The sequence below is a fragment of the Myotis yumanensis genome, unplaced genomic scaffold (assembly GCF_028538775.1).
Source record: "Myotis yumanensis isolate MYYU_CA2020_CCGP unplaced genomic scaffold, mMyoYum1.0.hap1 SCAF_14, whole genome shotgun sequence".
Taxonomy (NCBI): Eukaryota; Metazoa; Chordata; class Mammalia; order Chiroptera; family Vespertilionidae; genus Myotis; species Myotis yumanensis.
In genome coordinates this window covers 21,110,704-21,133,286 of record NW_027223765.1, presented here as the reverse complement: position 1 = coordinate 21,133,286, position 22,583 = coordinate 21,110,704, and the positions used below count along the sequence as shown (strand labels likewise).

At 37.4% G+C, this 22,583-nt stretch overlaps 1 protein-coding gene and 1 pseudogene across 1 annotated transcript in view; both read left to right on the top strand.

Annotated features, from left to right (window-relative positions):
* The window catches only part of KCNH8 (potassium voltage-gated channel subfamily H member 8), a 277,527-nt gene that overhangs the window by 211,568 nt on the left and 43,376 nt on the right, over positions 1-22,583 (top strand). Inside the window, exons 8-11 of the mRNA XM_070391102.1 lie at positions 1,067-1,264; positions 12,858-13,057; positions 14,270-14,519; positions 21,071-21,285. Coding sequence (XP_070247203.1) covers positions 1,067-1,264; positions 12,858-13,057; positions 14,270-14,519; positions 21,071-21,285 — 863 coding nt within the window. The remainder of the gene's footprint in view (positions 1-1,066; positions 1,265-12,857; positions 13,058-14,269; positions 14,520-21,070; positions 21,286-22,583) is intronic.
* Positions 14,464-16,586, top strand: LOC138992369 (large ribosomal subunit protein eL6 pseudogene; annotated as a pseudogene).

Below are 22,583 nucleotides of genomic sequence, written 5' to 3'. Positions count from 1 at the left end.
CCTATATTCATTGAAGCACTATTTACAATAGCCAAGATTTGGAAGCAGCCCAAGTGCCCATCAGTAGATAAGTGGATAAAAAAGCTGTGGTACATGTACACAATGGAATGCTACTCAGCCATGAAAAAGAAGAAAATCTTACCTTTTGCAGCAGCATGGATGGACCTAGAAATCATTATGCTAAGTGAAATAAGCCAGTCAAAGAAAGACAAATATCATATGATCTCATTTACATGTGGAATCTAATCAACAAAATAATTGAAACAAAATAGAAACATAAAACAGATTGATGGCTTTCAGAGGGGAGGGTGGTTGGAGGGCTGGGTGAAAAAATGGTGAAGGGATTAAGTAAAAAATCATATATATATGACACATAGACAGGGACAAAAGTATGGTGACAGCCAGAGGGAAAGGGGATGGGGTAGGTGAAAGTGAGCAAAGGGGGAATAAATGGGAACAAAAAGAGACTTAACTTTGGGTGTTGAGCACACAATGCAATATGCAGACAATATATTATTGAGTTGTACATGTGAAACATATATGGTTTTATTAACCAATGTCACACCAATAAATTTAATAAAATTTTGAAAAAACATATACTTGATCTTTTTGTTTCTTAAAATTCCAATTGAGAAATGAGCTTTACCACTAATGAAATATACAACACAGTTACTGAGAGTAGCAATGCTATTTGCAATCTCCACAGATAGTTTCTTGCATTAAAGTCACCTGTTTAGCTTTGACCATGGATCCACTCTTGAATGCGTATTTCTCTGCTTTGTTTATTATAAACTAGAAGCCCAGTGCGTGAAATTGCGCAGCCCTGCCCACCTGCACCGGTCTTTGGTCATTACAGCGTTAGGGCCACTGGGTTTTTATAATATAGATAACAGTTGCATAAGGTCATGTTTTTGCTGCTATAGCAATGAAATCTAATTCCTTACCTTTAACTTCCTTCTCCTAAGCAAATTTGTGCATCCCTTAAATGTTCATTATCATCAGACCATGTGTTAATACTGAGACTTTACCTTTTGGGTTTCAGTTCTCATTCTTTCTTCTATTGCAGGTTGGCTCCATGAGCTGGGAAAGAGGCTGGAGTCTCCGTACTATGGCAACAATACCTTGGGGGGCCCGTCGATCCGAAGTGCCTATATTGCAGCCCTGTACTTCACTCTCAGCAGCCTCACCAGCGTTGGGTTTGGGAACGTCTCTGCTAATACCGACGCGGAAAAGATCTTCTCCATCTGCACCATGCTGATTGGTGGTAAGGGAAACTCTCCTTTTAGGCCAAGAGAATCAATGAGTGTTCGCCAAACTGTTGCTCTGTCCTAAAACACAAAGAAAGATATTGGTTTACATCAGAAGAGTCTAAAAGCACTATTTAAGATATCAGTGACAAACATTGTAATATGCATAGAGATTAGCAATGAAAGTCTGTGATGTCAAAGAGTTCCATTTTCTGGGCAGATGAAGAAGAAACCATGTACCTGATGGTTGATTTCCAAAGGGCAGGCATTTTGTTTTCTCTCCATGCTAGTTACCCCAGTATTTGTGAATGACATGAGTTTAAATTGCAGGAAACCCCGTTTTATAGTCCCAAACAGATCCATCTTATCAAACTTTATTAATACTAATAGAGTAAGTTAAGGATGTTTGATAGATCACTTAACTAAAAATAAAAACAACATGAAAAACACCAATACAATAATAATAGTTAACATTTATTATTTTTATGCTCCATTCTCTGTGCTAAATGCTTCAACCACCATACGCTAAGTAGTTATTAAGGCAAATCTAAGGGTTGAGCACTATTATTATTCCATTTATGAAATAGACAGTAGGTACAACAGAATGTACTTTCTGTACTCTGCTTTGTATGCTGGGATTTGGACTCTGCAAACCTCATTCTTCTTTGCCAGCCAATTTTAGTTACTTCTGCCAATAGGGGGCGCCAGAGGGAGACTGAAAAGCAGGAGGAAGGGAGAAGGGGCCTCCAGATTCTGATGTGTATGATGAACCTTCAATTGGTGGCAGGCCATGTCAATCAGGAGCAAATGTTTCCAGCCTCCAGCCTTTTCAGATACCCCCCACCCCCCGTGTCACTGGGCCTTCTCAGAGATCCTTGCATCTGTTGGGTGCCCCCACATCCAAAGTCAGAGCCCTGGTTCCTTGTGGCTCCTCACAGCTCTTCCTCTGGGCTTCTATTTTCCAATAACCCCACTTGTTCCCTTTGTTTACCCAGCTCCAAGAGCAGAATCCCCTTCCTGAGGTTATAGTTATGTTTGCTCATTCAGCCTTCCAACACCAGGGAAAACAACCTCTCTACAGTAAATTCCCTCCGTTGAAATATTCAGTATCATTTCTTTTCTGAACCTCCTAACTGATACAGGATTGATACTCTTATTATCCACAATTTTTCAGATGACAAACCCAAAGCTTGGAGAAATAAACTTTCCCAATGCTTTTCAACCAGTAACAAAGGCAAGGTGTGTGAACCCAGAAGAATGCTTATCTATGTCTTTAAATACATACATGGAAAATAACTGAATTATAAGACTGCTGTCACAGAGCAGTAGGAGATGTGGATGTCTATCTAGATGAAGAAAGCATTCCTCTTAGACCAGTGTTCTATTACTATTTATTGTCCCACAGTATTCCCCCCAAAGCCTATTAATCTATGTTCTCTAACTGGCTTTAATCCCAGGTATCACTTTGAGTTTCGAACCTTATAATCAAGGATGGCCTACCACTTCCTTGCTTTAAGCAAAGTGATCCAGCTTATGGTGAAATAAAAAATATGCATAAAGCAGACCCTTCCCTCAAGGAGCTTATGGTCCAGTTTGGAAAGAGAGAGGCTGAAATATGTAAAAAGAGTTTTTGGGTTTTTTTTAATATATTTGTATTTATTTCCAAGAGGAAGGGAGAGTGAGAGAGAGAGATAAAAACATCAATGATGAGAAAGAATCATTAAATGGCTGCCTCCTGAACGCCCCCCACTGGGGATCAAGCCTGCAACCCGGGTATGTGCCCTGACCGGGAATCAAACCGTGACATCCTGGTTCATAGGTTGATGCTCAATCACTGAGCCACGCCAACTGGGCTGTGGAAAGAATTTTAAGGCTACCAGGCAGTGAATGCTAAGTGCCAAATCACTTAGGAAGTTCAGAAGCAGTGAGAAACAAGGGCCAGGGATCGGACGAATTTCTTGGAAAGGCAGTGCTTATGGCAGAGTTGCTGAAGTAGCATTTTGGGACCTCAGTGATTGTAACAGGCTCTTGGCTGATGTGTGGTAGTAATAGCCTGGGGAGCAGAGAACAGGAATTCTCATTTTCTGAAGAGCTACCCTGTGCCAGACCCACTGGCGGCTGTTTAATACCCAGTATTATGACATACATAATTGCCATTCTTCTTCATGGCCCATCTTTCAGCCTAGCGAAATGACAAGCATTTTTCAAATAAACACAGTCTATATTTATTTAATATTTGCCCATGTTTCTTCTACTCCTGCTGGAAATTTGGGGAAATGCTCAAATGCTTAAGGCTTAGCCTACTAATTTGACATTCAAGGAATATGTTAAATAATTAAAGTTATTCTCTATTGATCCTCCTACTATATTGTGAGTGACTTTGAGTCATAAATTGTTAAGGGATAAAGTATTCCTGCTGTTCACTGAAAATAGGCACTTTGCTGGCCACAAGGCCTAAAGACATGGGGAATGATTGTTAAACGCTTTGTCACTTGTTAAACGCTTATTGAACAAATTATCCGGGTGCAAAACCAGTGCTCACTTGTAAGTGGCATAACTAATAGTTATAAAATAAAATTTTAAAAGATTATAAAAAATCAAAGTAGGAATAAATGTTTAAAATGTGCAATACTACCTACATAGAAAACATTTGTGAGAAAATTTAAAAATGGTTTGAAATAATGGAAGGATATGCAATGGTGATGGTTTTAAGACTCAATATTAAAAATATACCAGTTGTATGCAATTAGTCTAAATCAGTGGTTCTCAACCTTCCTAATGCTGCGACCCTATTATACACTTCCTCTTGTTGTGGTGACCCCCAATTTCATTGTTACAAATTGAACATAATTAAAGCATAGTGATTAATCACAAAAACAATATGTAATTATATATGTGTTTTCCGATGGTCTTAGAAGACCCCTGTGAAAGGGTCGTTAGACCCCCAAAGGGGTCGCGACCAACAGGTTGAGAACCGCTAGTCTAAATATTCACTGCAATCACAATAAAAATCCCAGGAAATGTGTGTTTGTATATATGTGTGTCTGTATATGTATGTGTGTGTTTGTGTGTGTGTGTGTGTGTGTGTGTGTTTGTGTTTGAACAGTGACAAGCTGTTCCTAAAAATCAGTAGAAATGCAGAGCTAAAATTAGTCAACGCAATCATAAAGAAGAACAAACTTGGAGATCTGTGCTACAGATATCAAGATCTATTAGAAAGTTACAGTAATAAGTAAAAAGTATGGTGTTGGCTCAGGAATCGACAAATAGGCCAGTGGAATACAAGATAGTGCAGAAACAGGCCCACACTTTATTTATAGCACAGGTGACACTGCAATGGAAAGGGGAAATAATGATACTCTCAATAAATGTTACTGGGTCAAATTTACATGAAACTCTAAAAACTGTACTTTAAAATTAAGCCCAGATAAGTTTTTATCTAAATGTGAACGAGAAAACAATAAGGTTTCTAAAAGGTAACTTAAGAGAATATTTTTATGACTTTGGATTGACAAAGTTTTCTTAAACATGATACAAAAAGTCCTAATCATAAAAGAAAGATTGCTAACTTGAACTTTTGTTTATCAAAACACATTATTAAGAGTGTGAAGAGGCAAACCACTGGATGGAAGATATTTGCAAACATCTGACAGGACTCTTATGTCTTATCTATCATATTAGAGAACTTCTACAAGTCAACAAGAAAAGAGTAGGCAACCCAAAAATGCATAAAAATTTTAAAAGCAATTTTAAAACAGAACTCCACTTGTGTAGCTATCTAGAAGAGGGTTTATAAAATTTATTAATTGAAATTACAGAAATATCTAAAGAGAAACTGGGATGGCAGAGAATATTCATCACCTCTTTGGAGGTCTTTGATGGCAGCAAAATATTCATCTATTCAGGAGATTTTTGTTTTTGTTCTATAAAATGACATCTAGGATTTTGTTTGTTCTACTCTGAAACATTACCAAGGGTCAATCTGAATCAAATTGAAGTGAACAAAATTTGCAAAAATTCAAGAGGGGCTCACATACTTTAAGTTGAAAAACAGAGAATTTTGAAGGGAAAAAAAATTCTGAGTATTTTTTAATATATCCACACTGGAAAAGAATTGAATGTTTGCTAAAATAACTGAAATGGAATTACAAAATAATTGTGAACCCACTCAATATTTCCCTATTCTTAAATTGAAGCAGTTGATGAATTTCCTGGAGAGAAATAAAAACACACTGTTCAAAAATGAATCAAAAATTTAAAATTAGAAAAATTATACATGTTTATTATAGAAAAAAATTTTTAATTGAGCAAAGAGGAAAAAAATTACTTATAATCTGTGATCAGAACATCGATAAGATTTTGGTATGTACTTTCCAACTTAAAAAAAATTCACACACAGATGAGCATAATATGTCCATTCCCATTTCAATTAAAGTTTTCTGAGAGCAAAAAATATATAATTCCATATCCAAATAGATAGGAACCATATAAAAAGGTGCTCTACACATTCATGAGGGACATGCAAATTAAGATCAAAATTAGATAACATTGACATTCACCATAATGGTAACTTATAAACACTAAGTGACTGAGAGGATATGGAACATCTTAACTTCTATACTGTTAATGGATATGAAAGTTTTGTCAGTATCTACCACAGCTGAACATACCTGTTTTCTGTGACTCAACAATTCCACTTCTGAGTGTATATCCAACAGAAATGCCTATACGTGTATATATATAAAGACATATATGTAGAAACCTATAGAAGCATTATTATAAGACTCTCAAACTGAAAATGCCCATTCTTAGGGGAATAAATAAGTAAATTGTGAAATAATTATTCACTAGAGTACTATAGAGCAGCAATTTTCAACTTTTTTCATCTCATGGCACACATAAACTAATTACTAAAATTCTGCAGCACACCAAAAAATATACTATTTGCCAATCTGACACACACAAGAAAAACAGATATAATTTTGATTCGTTCACACCAGACAGCTATTATTGTGTTGGCTGTCACTTTTTAATTTGACAACCTAAGGAAAAAGAGGTCAGTCCCCTGACTAAACAGTCAGGGATTGGATGTTTTAAAAATTCTTGCAGCACACTGGTTGAAAATCTCTGCTATACAGAAATGAGAATGAATGAACTATTTCATCTGCAACCACATGGACGAGTCTTACAAATTCAATGCTGACCAGAGAAGCCAAAAACAAAAATGTACATATTGTGTGATTTTGTTTAGAGAACGTTCAAGAGTAAGCAAAGCTTGATTGCAATATAATCCATAACTGTGTCTATCTTTCATGACGGGGACTGATTAGTGACTGTGAAAAGGACACAAAGGAGACCCAATGTGCTGACAATATCCTATTTACTCATGGGAAGTAGGTTACTCTACAAGGTCTGTTCACTTTGAGAAACCTCAATGAGCTATACGTTTAGAATTTGCCAAATTTTCTCGTGTGCATCTTTGATATTAATTTTACCTTGTGAAATTATGATAGGTGAGCTAATAATATAACTCAAGTGTGGGATGAGAAGGTACGTAGCAGTGAGCTGAGTTCTCACCTTTCATATCAGGTTGTTTTTAGGTGTTGTCTAAAAGTAATAAGTCAAGCAATAGAAGCAAAACCATATTGTCTAAATTATTGGTGATAATCATAATAAGATTAAAATAAATAATTTTAAAAGATTCCTTTTGCAGAGTGGGATGAAGGCAAAGGGATGGACGTGGGACCGAACCGCTCATCATAAAGTTTCTAAGCTATTGCTTACAATTATAAAACTTCTTAAAGGAATTACCAAACTACCAGAAATTCTCTTCAGTTTCATAAATATTTATGACACACTTAAATTATGCCAGGTACTGTGCTGGGGAAACAAAGATGACTAACACATGATACTTTCCTTCTAGGAGTTGACAGTTTAGTCATGGAAATAGATGCTTAGGTAGACAAGTTTCTTGCTTTTTCCATTTTATTCTACCTTTTATAATGCATACATTTAAAAGACTGGAAAATATACACACACAAATAAAACTGCATATAATCCCAGCATCAAAAAGTCTTTTCAGTCTTTTTATACAAATATGCCTCTATTTTCTCAAACATTTATCTCAATTACGCATGTTTGCCACCAAATAAAATATATGGAGAACAGTTTTCCATGCCTTTAAAAGTCCTTTCACTACACTTAGTAAAGGTTGCCTAATAGTCACAAAATAAGTTAGCCCCAATCAATGGGACCATCGACTCAACCTCTGAGGTTAGATAAAGCTTCTTAGTGAAGATGACACATCACTGAGGACTTATCCAGTTGAGATGAGGCATTATTGCCATAAATAAAGTAGAGTGAAACTCTTAACAGTCAAGGCTTTCCTTAAATCCACTCATCCTATATATGCCCACCCTGACATCATTTTATTGGGCCCTTATGCACTATGGTGTTCACAAATTCAGGTTGTTGTTAAGATGTCTTTACACTGCCATTTAAATTCATCATTTAGGAAATTGTTCTCACTCTGTTTTCTCTCCCATCTGCCACCCATGACCCAGTGTATGTGTAGCAAAGAGTGGAAAATTCCAGGGCAATGAGTAGGTGGGAGAGAAAAGGAGGGCAGCTAAGATTACCCAAAGGTTGAACTCTGGTCTCTTTTTAAAACAGCAGAAAACAAGTCCCTATGTAGAATCTGAAGACACTGCCAAGTATTCGGCTAAAAAAATCAGCTACAAGGGCCATACATAGTTTGCTAACTCCTGAACTATCTTATAGGGTGCATATTCAAATTTCACCAGTTGTTTTAATCATGTCCTTTAGAGCTATCCTCTCGCCTCCAATCCAATCCAGTTTCCTACACTGCATTGAATTATCATGTCTCTTTAATCTAGAAAGTCAATTCCTTAGTCTTTCCCTGACTTGCATGACCTGGACTCTTTTGAAGAATACAAACTACTTCTTTTGTAGAAGGTCCTTCAATTTGGGTTTGTCTGATGGTTTCTCATAAATAAATCCAGGTTATGCATTTTGTCAGGATACCAGGGAATTGATGTTGTGTCCTTTTCAATGAGTAATATGAAGATAATATGTTTGTCTGATTACTGGAGATGTTGACTTAGACCAGGGGTCCTCAAACTACGGCCCGTGGGCCACATGCAAATACAAATATTGTATTTGTTCCCGTTTTGTTTTTTTACTTCAAAATAAGATATGTGCAGTGTGCATAGGAATTTGTTCATAGTGTTTTTTTTTAAACTATAGTCCGGCCCTCCAACGGTCTGAGGGACAGTGAACTGGCCCCCTGTTTAAAAAGTTTGAGGACCCCTGTCTTAGACCATTTGTCTGCCAGGCTTTTCCCACTGTAAAGTTACCTTTCTCTGCTTCAATAAAGAATTTGTGAAGAGGGGGGAAAAATAAAAAGAAATCAGCCATGACATTATACCTTAGGAAAGCAATATTGCCCCAAATCCAGAGAAGTGGAGAGAAAGAAAGGAGGGAGAAGAAGGGAAGAAATGGGGGAAGGAAGAGCAGGAGAGGGGAGGGAATAGAGAAAGAGAGAGAAGAATCTTCTTAGATTCCAATTAATTGGGTTCCTTCAAAGACCTGATATTAAGATGAGATTTTACAAAATGCATTTTATGTAAAACTCCTACAAAAAGAAAAAGAGCCTCCCACAGACTCAGCAGCAGGCCTAGCATCCTACTTAAAGAATCATATGCATCAACTCTGCCAGGAGTAAAAGGAAAATCATTCCCAAACTGACCTGGATAGAGAAGTTAGTTCGAGTCAAACTTTCATAGCAGATGGAATGATTTGGCCTGACACTTTCACACACTCTTTGCCAATGTGAAAATTATAACCAGTGACAAAGAGGCAATAATAACTTTGGAAACTGAAAAACTGTGAGAGCTAGGGTTTTCTTTTTTAACTACTTAAATTAGAAGCATTTTTCTACGTTGAAATGAGACTTTGAAATTATGGTGACTCAGACGTAGACGAGTACTTACCAACAACACTTATGAATGTTACAATTAATCCAGTAATTCATTTTATTGATAGTGTACAATTAAGATGCTAAATGATCTGAACATATTATTTCTTTTACTTTAAGTGCTTTACACACATTATAATTAAGCAAAGCAAAGTTAAAATCATACACATAATTAAGGAAAGTAATGTTAAAATAAATGAAATAAAATTGTTCTCAGTATTCAGTTTAATCTCCATAAAAGACAATTACATATTTTTACAGATGGCAGGGCTTCCAAACCCTGAGCTCATAAGTATTAACAGAGCCTGAAATCGGTGTTTGATTTCTTCGACTTGGAACAGAACCAGTTCTTTTCTTTACTGAGTATTTATCATAAATAGAAGCCTCTTCTTCCAAATAAAATATTTAAGCATCAAAACTCTTGTGTTTCTAAAACAATATGGAAGAATAAAACTCTATTTAGGATTCACCAAGAACTATTCCACAGTACATTGTTAAGTGATAACACATTTTTCTTGGGACATTTTTGGCCTGTTGGAAGGCATTCCATTTTTTGAAAACTTAGAAAGAACATATACTTATGATGCCATTGCAATGACCTGGTTATTATTTAACAGGAAAGAAGGAAAGGGAAGACTAGATATAGGCGTGCCATTTATACAGCTTTGCCAAAAGCTGCATTTAAAAAAAAAAAACATTCTCCAAGCCTGCTCCCTGCTGACCAATGGGGGAAGGGACTGGACAACAAACGCATGCCCAGTAAAGGCCAGAGTGGCGTGGGAAGGTGCCTACCCATCTGCCAGTCATACCTGGGAACAAATTAGTGTCCAGGATGGGCATAACCACTGCAAGCACACGAAACCTGAATATTTAAAACTTCCAAACAAAGGGGGTTCGCCCTCTCTTGGCTCCAGGGTGCAAGGCTCCTATGACTCCTGTGGCACGAGGCTGCACCCCCGTCAGCCCATGTGGCCCCTGTCCATGTGGGACTGCTCCACACTATGTACTTACTAGTGGGCTTTAATCTGGCCTAAATACTGAACTACACCTGGCTGCGTCATGGAACGGAAGCTCTGGACACTGGCCTTGTTCCTGGCTCTGCTGAACTCACAGCTGCGCCTTTTCCAGGACTGGCTTAAGGGGCAGGGGACTTTGGAACCCGAGAAATGGAACTTCACATAAATAAAGCCATCCTCCCGTGTGAATCTTAGAAAATTCATTTTCTAAAGATACGCAAGAACCTCACTCCCAAGAGCAACAGGGGAATTTGATTCTCCCGCAATACTTACACATACTTGCACTTATTGACTATTTCTTGAATTTCTTTCATCAAGAAGTTATTTCCACCAAAAATCACTCTTTGTTATTTAAGAGGTTTCTGGAAAACCTTAAATCCGAGTACTTTTCCCCCAAATTTTACCCCACTGAGCATGTTAAAAATTCATGATAACCCTTTTCACCCTCATGGGGAAAATTAAATTCATTGCCCACCCTCCCCCAATGTGTTTCACAGAAATATTAGGCACTTTAAATAAATAAGTATATTTATATTTTAATTACAGTTGACATTCACTATAATATTAGTTTCAGGTGTACAATATAGAAGTTAGACATTTATATAACTTACGAAGTGATCACCCCATTAAGTCTAGTACCCACCTGGCACCATACATAGTTATTACAGTAATATTGACTATACTCCCTAAGCTATACTTTTCATCCTTGAGACTATTTTTATAACTGGCAATTTTTACTTTTTCATCCCTTTCACCATTTTCACCTTTTGAAACTAAATTAACCTTGAATAAGACACTAGTATGCCCATTTACAAATAAGGAAACTGAGCCTCTATGGGAATTATGTATTTTGCCAAGTTCACAACAATGAGAAATATGAAAGTCAGGATCCAAATCTGGAGGTGTCTGATTTTGAAGTCTGTATTTTTTCTGCAACATTACATTGCCTCCTATATTTCCACCCTAAGTTTAGCCCTATTCTAGTTACTTTTCCAAAATATTGAGGGCCTCCTTATTATTATTGAGTGACTTTATAGGCATAGTGTCCACATTTTCCATAGAAAAATGATGGCATATAACTTGATAGAGAATTTTAATTCCAGGGTGAGGTTGAATTGAAATTAATATGCCAGTAGTTACTAATTTCTCATAAATATGTGAAAAAAGAATTTGAATTGGCTCTGTCCTACAATATTCAGTAGGACAGATGCAATAACAGGTTGGCCCATTTGCACTAATGTGTCCATCTTGATGCTAAAAACAGCTCCTTGGGCATTGAGATTTGGGTACAAGGACAATTTGATAAATTCAAATAGATGAATTACTCAATGTTAAGTTGGGAGGGGGGTTGTTTTTGTTGTTTGTTTTGTTTGCATGTTTATAAAAACTAAAACCAATTATTTCACCCAGGTTCTGAGCTTCTAACCTCATTGCTAATCCCAACCCAGGATGGGAATAAGGACAAAAATCTGAATATCATGCAGAATTGGTCTGCTCATGAATGTTAAGTACATCATCTCCCAGTTTCTCAGCCCAGATGTCAAGACCTTCGTGGGCTTTTTGCTGGTGTCTGCATAGGCCATTCCATCGTCAGCTAATGATTATTTAGTGCAAAACCCTGTCTCACCTTTTGATTTCAGAATATCTGACCACTGACCACCACAGGCCTCTTCTAGAAAGTGAAGCCCATCCTCTCTCTCTACTTTTTTTTACAGTAAAAAGCCCATCTGCCACCCCCATGTACCCTCAAATTCTGGGGAACAAAGTCTTCTATCTCACCACACTCTGGGAGTGGTTTTAGGCAGGGGAAGACTCTGCAAGTAAGAAGGGATTAAATACTACCTGAACGAGAAACTTCATCAAAACAGAAGTCACATATACTGTCTATGTATCACCCAGCTCTTCTCAGGATGCAGCGATGACTAAGAAGAATACCTGTTTTGCTCTGGGACTTCATTTGTTTCTCGAATGGTCTTAGGGGTTGGGAATTGGAGCCATATTCATCTTAAGTTTGCTCAGGAAATACTCAATTACATTTCTAAGTATTTTCTCAATACTTATAGTAATATAAATGTCATATTTGGTAGCCTAAAACTCATTTTAAATGATGGCTTTGGAGAAGACATAAAAGCTAACCGATTATAATAGTCTTATTTTTTTAATGTATTTGTTGTTACAATAAAAAATAACTATTAAGCTATAACTTTCTAACTAATTTTATGAATTATTAAACTTTCATCATAGCTCTTAAACTATACATAACTATTAAAATAATACAGATGTGAATCAAGTACAAAATAAAAATTTGTCATAGCCAGAATGGCAGATAACAGATGAAGTGCGGGTCAAAGGGGCTTATTTTTCATATTATTATTTTTTAAAATATTTTTAGTCATATGGAATCAAAATGACTGCATCAGGATGCACCTCGTGACAAAGTGGCTGCACCAACATGTTTATATCAAAAGAGCTATATTGATGTGGCCACATAAGCAAACTCTGCTCTAATATAGGATATACAGACTGTAAATATAGATTTAAGGGATGAGCTCCTCCATCATATTTATCTCCCATTATATGTGGCATTTTTCTCTTCAGCCTTGATGCATGCCTTGGTGTTTGGAAATGTGACGGCGATCATACAGAGGATGTACTCCAGATGGTCCCTCTATCACACTAGAACTAAGGATCTGAAGGACTTCATACGTGTCCATCACCTGCCCCAGCAGCTCAAGCAGAGGATGCTCGAATATTTCCAAACAACCTGGTCAGTCAACAATGGAATAGATTCCAATGAGGTAATGTTCATTTCTCATGTTGGCATTTTCAGGCAGAAGGTAAAGGCAAGGTGCTCTCGTGTAGGTCTCAGAAGTGAAAGACACACCTACCAACTTCTTTATCTCTTTATTTTTTAAAACCTCTAGAAACCCAATCCATCTTCTTCCATCTGCCTTGGCTTTTGTGTTTCCATGATGCCATTTTATTTTTTTAATTTTTTTAATATATTTTATTGGTTTTTTACAGAGAGGGAGAGAGATAGAGAGTTAGAAACATCGATGAGAGAGAAACATCGATCAGCTGCCTCCTGCACACCTCCCACTGGGGATGTGCCCGCAACCCAGGTACATGCCCTTGACCGGAATCAAACCCGGGACCTTTCAGTCCGCAGTCCGATGCTCTATCCACTGAGCCAAACCGGTTTCGGCTCCATGATGCCATTTTAGATTGACCAATGACTTATACTAATTTGCTAGTTTAGTCAATCAGGTGGACTTATTTTCATTCTTTTTAACCTGCTTTGAAAGGAACCAATTCTTATGGCAGTTGAATGGTGTAATTTGGAATACAGGGTGGGGCAAAAGTAGGTTTGAAGTTGTTTATATAAAAAAATACAATAATTAATAAATAGTAACATAATAAACTCTGTGTTTTATATATTCCCAACTGTAAACCTACTTTTACTCCACCCTGTATTAGATTAATTAAATGAATGTTTGCATTTAAAACCAACAGCAACAAAAAAAAAACACATGCTTTTCAGCAAAGGTATTAGCTGTGGGCTTCCAGAAATACCCCACACCACCACTGTAAAAAAATTATCAAATAAATTAAGCAAACATTCCACCCACCACCACCGTACCAGTAATCAACATTTTTCATGTGATTATTTGGTTTCTCCTCTTTTCCTATAATCGGGACACCACATTCTATAACTTCTGCCTGGAGTTGAGTCTTTGTGAGAAGCAAGTCACAATAAGCTATATGATTTCATTTTAGAATCTTTTTTTTATTAGTTTATTCTGTTTCTCCAGTCTTCTTATCAGCTTGTTATTCAGTAGCACATAACTGGGGTCACAGTCATTGAAAAATCTCTCCAGGACTATACATACAGATATTTCCTCTTCTGCACTCTGGTTGGTCAAACAATGGGAAGAGCATCCCTATTGTCTTGCAAAGTAAATAAATTAGACTTACCCCAACTTGATTTTCTCTTCCATCTTTTTTGATAGCTTCTGAAAGACTTTCCAGATGAGCTGCGTTCTGACATCACTATGCACTTGAACAAGGAAATCTTACAGTTGTCCCTTTTCGAGTGTGCCAGCCGGGGCTGTCTCAGGTCTCTGTCTCTACACATTAAAACCTCTTTCTGTGCTCCGGGCGAGTATCTGCTGCGTCAAGGAGATGCTCTGCAGGCCATCTACTTTGTATGCTCGGGCTCCATGGAAGTTCTTAAAGACAGCATGGTGTTGGCTATTCTTGGTAGGTCGGGGTTGAAAGCTTCATAAAATTCTACTCTGGACCATAGTTAGAGATGAAGGGGGGGGGGGGCTATACTGCCATAGATTAAGAAAATTGTGGCTGCATATGTAGACTCAGGATTTTTCTTCATATGGGTTTAAACCACATATTGAGTTTATACTGTGTTGTGTTACATCCAACATATTATTTGATTCTTGTTAAAAATCCAACTGTATAACTATTACTCCCATTTACAAATGAATAAATAGTACTTTAGTATCACAGATAGTAAGTAGTCCCCCTTATCCAAGGGGTTATGTTCCAAGACCCCCAGTGGATGCCTATAGAAATATACATATATTTCTATCCATGTCTTTCCCCACAAATGTAATGCCTTTTCATCTTAACTTAGCATTTATCACACTCTGTGGCCATACATAACTTTTGCAATTTGAGGTGTAACAGCAAAACTAGCACAAATTTCTTTTTCCTCTTTTACAATTCCATGGACAGACGCTTCCTTCTTACCAGAGTTTAGTAACATTAGCATATGATTTTCCCGCCTTGTTGAGTGGAAAACTTCTACTGTTTCACTTTACGGCTTGTCGTTGGCGTATCCAAATTGCCTGCATCACTACTGCTGTACATTGGGGTCATTATTAAGTAAAATAAGGCTTACTTGAACACAAGCGCTGGGAAGCAGTGACAGTCAATCTAATCATGAAGACAGCCATAACTTACTAACAGGCACGGAGCGTATACAGTGTGGATACGCTGGAAGTAGGGATGATTCACATCCTGGGTGGGAGGGAATGAGACTGCATCATGCTACTCAGACCGGCGCACAGTTTAAAGCTTAATGACAGCTTATTTCTGGAATTTTCCATTTAACTTTTTCAGACCACAATTGATGGCGTGTAACTGAAACTGCGCAAGGCAAAACCTCAAATAAAGGGGGGTGAGGGTGTGTGTGTGGTTACTATGGTAAGAAAAAGAATATAATTCTTTCTGATTCCTGAAGCCAGGTTATTAATCATGATGTATACTGCCCCTTGGTAAAATAGCTGGTCAGTTTTTAGAGGCCATTTAAGTATCTTTATGGAGAAACAATTCAGAGAAGAACATGAACATTAAGTTTTATCTGTGCTAGAAGTAGCACAAAAATGATTATGCATTAAGAGTAAGCTCTCAGACCTTAGTTCTCTTTTCCATCTTGCAAGATGGCAGGTGAAAAGAAAACCGAGAAGCCGGATACTAAGGAGAAGAAGCCTGACACTAAGAAGAAGAACCCTGAAGCCAAGAAGGCTGATGCTGGCGGCAAGGTTAAGGCGCCTAAGAAGGGAAGCCCCACTGCAGCCAAAACCCCATCCTCCTCAGAGGAACTGGCAGATATTCCCGATCAGCTATGTGTTCCCAAAAGGCCATGTACAAGAGGAAGTATTTGCAGCTAAATCCAGGATTGAAAAGAAAAAGAAGGAGAAAGTTCTTGCTACTGTCACAAAACCAGTTGGTGGCGACAAGAATGGTGGTACCCATGTGGTTAAACTCCACCAAATGCCTAGATATTATCCTACTGAAGATGTGCCTTGAAAGCTATTGAGCCACAGCAAGAAACCCTTCAGTCAGCATGTGCGGAGACTGCGGGCCAGCATCACTCCTGGGACCATTCTGATCATCCTCACTGGGCGTCTCAGAGGCAAGAGGGTGGCTTTCCTGAAGCATCTGGATAGTGGCTTGCTACTTGTGACTGGACCTCTGTCCCTCAATCGAGTTCCTCTGCGTAGAACACACCAGGAATTTGTCATCACCACCTCCACCAAAATTGATATCAGTGGGTGAAAATCCCCAAACATCTCACTTGATGCTTACTTCAAGAAGAAGAAGCTATGCAAACCTAGACACCAGGAGGGTGAGATCTTCGATAAAGCGAAAGAGAAATACAAGATTACAGAACAGCACAAGGTTGACCAGAAAGCTGTGGATTCACAGATTCTGCCAAAAATCAAAGCTGTTCCTCAGCTCCAGGGCTACCTCCAATCTCTGTTTGCTCTCACCAACGGGCTTTATCCTCACAAACTGGTGTTCTGAATTTCTTATAAGAACCCAATTAAATAACAAAACCAAAAAAGAATAAGCTCTCATTGCCCAGCCGGTGTGGTTCAGTGGTTGAACATCGACTTATGAACCAAGAGATCACAGTCTGATTCTCAGTCAGGGTACATGCTCGGGTGGTGGGCTCAAGCACGGGTAGAGGGTGCAGCCGGTCGATGTTTCGATCTCCCTCTCCCTTCCTCTCTCCATAAAAATCAGTAACAATATTTTTTTAAAGAATAAGCCCTCATAAAAGTTATTATGCTTGGTTTTTCTACCTCTAACTAATGCCTGTTTTTCTCTATAATCATTGTAAACCTGCAGACTCTGGATTCTAGCCAGTAAGCTTCAAGGCAGAATAGAATTTGGAAGAAAGAAGAAAACTAATACTTATTTAATCCCTAATATGACCTGGGTGTTTTATGTCCATTACCCAATTTAAACCTTGCAACCCCCTTATGTTGGTATGATTCTCCCCACTTAGGTGAAGAGATGGAGGCTAGTGAATGGTGAATACCCATGTGTTTCTTACTGCTTCCTGTTAACTTCAGTTTACCTCTTAGCAGAAGAAAGGTAGGGCTTGCTTTCAAAGTTCTGGCTCAATTTTTGACTCACCATGTTTTATTCCTTAATACAAAGACATGGGATAGCAACTCAAAGAGTTGATTACCAGCCTGGCCAGTTCATTATCGGCGTTAGAGTGAGGCTCAGTATGGGTGTGTTTTTTTAAGAGAAAATTTAACACTCTTCCTGCCCACTTCTCAACTTTGTGAAGTTAAAGGCCAGTCATTCTATCATTCTGTGATTCTAAATAAAAAGTGACACTTATATTTAAATTTGCTTCAAACACTTAACTTTAATCATAAAATACTTTTCCCTGTACTTCCTTAGTACCACTGTAACTTTTATAGCCTGCCTGTTGACATAACCTGCTTTGAAAAGGGCCTTTATAGGGTGGGACAAAAGTAGGTTTACAGTTGTTTGTATGAAAAATAATACAATAAATAACAAGTAATATAAGAATAAACTCTGTTTCACATGCTCATAACTGTAAATCTACTTTTACCCCACCCTGTATGTTTTTTTCCAGAACCCTACGGTTTGCTGTACATGTAAGCAAAAACAATACACCATTTTTAAACATATCTGTGTATTTCTTCCATAATTGCAGTGATTTTTTAATTTGGTAACTAGCAACAATTCTAGGAATGGGATATGAATGTATCATCCATAACATTAGGGCACAATGGCACAGATTTGATGGCTTATATATAATAATCATCATTCATAAGACATAATTCAATTGAATTTTCTTATTTTTTAAAAATTCTACTTACAGCTAAATGACTTAATCCACTCCCTCTTCCTTGTGGCCCCAATTTCTTCCATAAATTGTGTTTTTCATGATTAACATTTTCACATATTTGCTTCTACCATGTAACTATCAAAAGTGTTTTAAATGCAAATTGCCATGTGACCATTCTAAACACTAGAATGTGATACTGGAACTAAACCCAAACAAAGATAATAAATGATTAATATTCTGTCTGTGTGGTTAACATTATTTCAATAGAGGTTAACTCTTTTATTTTACCTATGGTAATATTGTCTCATAGGGCCAATTCAAATCAATACTGACTTTGATAAACTTAGGCACAGGACTTCACATTTGATCTGTCAACATTTAATACATGTTCACTCTGCCAACAAAATGAATTAATATATAATGTTGTAGGGAAGAAGTAGCACCAAATAGCTGTCAAGCCATAACTTATTCAAACAACTCCATTGTCCAAACAATACACCAAGGCATTTCTTAACCTGCAGCCTGGAAGGCAGCTGACACAGAGGCAGGGATTTGTTATGGGGATAGAATTTGTTTGCTTTGTACACCTTCATTTCATGTCCCGTTAATTGTGTTTTCCCACCAATTTCTTTATTGTTGTTTAAAAGAAAATAACAAAGCACTGATAAATGTGCTCTTCACAGATGGCACTAGTCTGTCTAATTAGAATTAAACATAAGTCACCGCTGTTACCTGGATGGTTTGTAAATGCATCTCATCAACTTTTTTTTCCCCAATGAAAGCATAACTGATTAGCAAACATCAATAATGGAATTCTGAAAAATTTAGACTGTAATGGACCATCAACATCTTTCTCTTCTTTTAGAAATAAGGATATCAAAACCTAGAGTAATTAAGAAACTTAGATCTGGGTCCTGAATCTAAACAGTAAGACATCACAAGACATTACAGTTATTGAGAGTGAGAATCATGTTGTTAATTACCAGTGCCTGTTTGCCAGGGCTCAACCTGAGGCTCCACACACATGTCAATTATTTCATAAATATTCATTGAATGAATAAATAAACTGGAATCTTTCTTAGCCTGCCAAGTTTGGCAAGATGGTGGTATTGTTTTTATAACTGGTCATTCTGGCTGAAAGAGTCATACTGTGGTATCTCAAGGTATGAAAGTATGATGACCCTAAAGATACTATAGACACCAACTGCTTAAAAGAACATGTCAATGCTTGTTGTAGCAAGATAGTACATCATGATCAATTTTCCTTATAGATCCAGAACTTAAAATGTTGCTGTATTCAAGGCATCCTGGCTTTAGTACCCAACATTGAGTTTTTAGATTTCTAACAAAATGTGCAAGAAACAAAATTTCCAAGTTTAGCAGTATTGGTGATGACAATGAATCAAACTGGAATTCTTCAGCACCATGTGGCTGTTCATTCCTTTACTGTCTATAAACAGATTTTAGTCTTTTTTCTTCTGCCATGTAGTCTCAATTTCAAGGTTTAAATCTAATACTAATTTGAAGATAATACTTACATGTAATTCAGTCATTATAAAATGCTCAACTTTTAGCTGCTGTAAATATTTTTTATTATCTTAGGTATTCATGGCTAATTTTGCATGTTTCCTTTTACTGTCAAATTCTGTAAAACAGACTTTTGTTGAAGCCTACTACCTTGCAGGGACTTGGCTTCCAGAATTTCTAGACACAATAAAAATAAAAATTTTAAAGTTAAATTAATTGAATGGGAAATAGATGGGGACCGTTTGTGCTATGGCATTCTGAAGGTGTTATTTGTTTGGTGATTTTTGGTTGGTCAGTTGTTGGTTATTGTTTCCATATGAAATGGAGAAGCAAAGCGACCACAACAAAGTGAAAGTTAAAGTCTAGGCATGATGCTATGTGAGGACAAAGCCAAGATGCAGAAACTCCTAAGTTGCAGCCATGAACTTAATGCCACCATCCTCTGTGAACTTGGTCATATCCCCTCAGCTTTTAACCTAAATTTGTCTAAGAACTGAATGGATTTTCTTTCCTATTTCTCATGTGGATGCCGAATGCATTAATGGCTATCTAAAAGAAATCTGAAGCAGTAATCAGCTTTTTGTTAGCACTTACAGCCATGCTCACCTTCCTGCTAAGTTAAACTGAGTCAAATCAATTCAAAGACTTTAAAGGTTCAAATAAATTGCTCAGTCTACTAGTATCTAGTCAACAAACTCAAGAAAGCAAGCTAGTTCTAGGCAGGTAAATTCTGATAGGCTTGGGTATTTTAGGCAAAATAGCACAGGTTGAAGCGGGGGAGAGCACAGATAACAGGAAAAGTAGCATTAGATCCTCCCTCTCTGCAGTGGCACAAATGAGGAGCTTCTTTTTGATGACAAAAATTGAGTTTTTACACTGCCACAGAACATTAGAACTTAGAACTGTGTTTTACATTTCTATGCAGTAGGTTCCATTGTCTATAATGTCCAATGGTATCTTGCCTCCCAACTCTGAGAAGCGGAATGGAAGGCTCATCCTCCAACATCACCCGACTGGTAGACACATTTAGAGATAAATTAAATAAACTGAGCATGTTAGAAAACTGATGGTAATGCTTAAATTATTTTCCAAAGTGTTGGAATCAAAATTACTAATATACCTCTTGATGGTCTTACCTCAGAATCACTGAGACTTTTTACACTCAGAAAAATCTCAGCTATTAGTATTTCCTTTGAACGGTTAAAGCAACTGTGACAAAAATGTCAAATGGTTTGTCTAAAGTCACTTACTGAGTCCTGTGAGGGACCTGTCGGAAGCCCATCTATGACCTACAATTCCTGACTCTTGGTCTCCTGGCCTTTATCCTCTACAACAGTAATCTCAACTAGGACCAGTTTTGCCCACCAGGGAACATTTGTCAATGTCTGAAGATACTTCGGGTTGTCACCACTGGGGATGGGGAATGTGAGGTGTTGCTAAACATTCTACTGTGTGCAGAATCCCCGCCCCGCAACAAAAAATTATCAGACCCCATATCCCAACATTACTGGGGTTGAGAAATCCCACACCAGATAAAGGTTCCACTTCTCCTTTTTGTGTAATCTCAGAGAAATGAAGAAGATATGAAGTTACTAGTCTGAAGCTTGTTTTCTTTAAAGTGATATGTCTCTTTTTTCACTGTTTCAAGGGAAAGGGGATTTAATTGGAGCAAATCTATCCATTAAGGACCAAGTGATCAAGACCAATGCAGATGTGAAGGCTTTAACCTACTGTGATCTCCAGTGTATCATCCTCAAAGGACTCTTTGAAGTGCTAGACCTTTACCCAGAATATGCTCACAAATTCGTGGAAGACATTCAGCACGACCTCACATACAACCTTCGAGAAGGTCATGAGAGTGATGTAAGTCTCACTTCTAATTAATGCTGAGACCTAGTAACATGGGCCCTGGGTCATTTACAACAGTAAAGGCACATGTCAGGATAAAGTCTCTGAATGTATAAGGTATGACTAGTTAGACAATGGTTGAGCAATTAAATAATGAGCTACAAGTCCAACCTCATATTCTAGAAAGTACAATGACTTCTCTTTAACTCAGTTTCTTTCTTATTTTCATGTGCTTATAACTAGAATCAATTTCAATAATATAATATTGAGCTAGAGATGTGTGATTTCTAAAGTTTTGGATAAAGTACATGGAAATTTATCTAAAATATATGGTTCAGAGTTTGCTGTGTTTGTAATTGTTCAGCACTCCACTTGCTAGACATAAATTTTGCCTAAAAATTATGTTTGTTAATCGATACCAAAAGTCTATCTTAAAATGACTAAATATGCAGAAAAGGATTCAAGCCAAAGATTGTCACACTCAAGACATAATGAACATTTTCTGAAATTATATATTTGAGGCATGTTTCAGTTTATACAGCTTTCCTGTCCAAATATGTACTATGCTGCATCCTGTGATTAATCTGATCATGAACATGACTTCATTAGATGTGTGTGAGAGAAAAATGACTTAATAGCAATGATTGTTGAAAGGCAAGCCGGAGCATGCATAGCATTCTGTAACAACAAAGGCCTTGATCTGCTGTCTTGAGCTTTGTCCCAGATATTTGCAATACTCAAATTTCTTTTCTAAAGGCTTAAGAAGCTATTGTTTTGACTAACCTCTCTTGTGCAGACATTTCGTTAGTCATTAATATTTTCCACTTGGAAAAGTAGAGAAAAAGTCCAAGTTGTGTATTAGTTCATCTGGGTTAAGGATGTCAATACACTGAAGTTCAAGATCACCTGTTTTGAGTGTGTGCTTCTCTCCACTGATGATAGCAAACCGCAAAGGAGGCATCGGTATTTATTGGGAACCTATTTATGCTAAGCCCTCTGCCTGCCTAGAGCATCTCATTTAGGACTTAAAATGACTTTTTAAGGTAAGAGTCAATCCATTTTTATGGAACAGAAAACTGATGCAGAATGGTTAATAACTGGTATGCGATCACCGAAATTTGTAGGTAGCAGGGACAGTGTATCATTAGCACAAGTATCTGTCATTTTAAAATTCGTACACTTTCTACTAGTTATGTTGTCTCTCCTTCTTGAAGACACTTTTCATCTCTTCCCATTCAATAGATCAAATTTTAAAGTTACAGGTGACTTTTGTGCTCTCCATGACAGCCTAATGTGAAAACTATTTTTGAAGA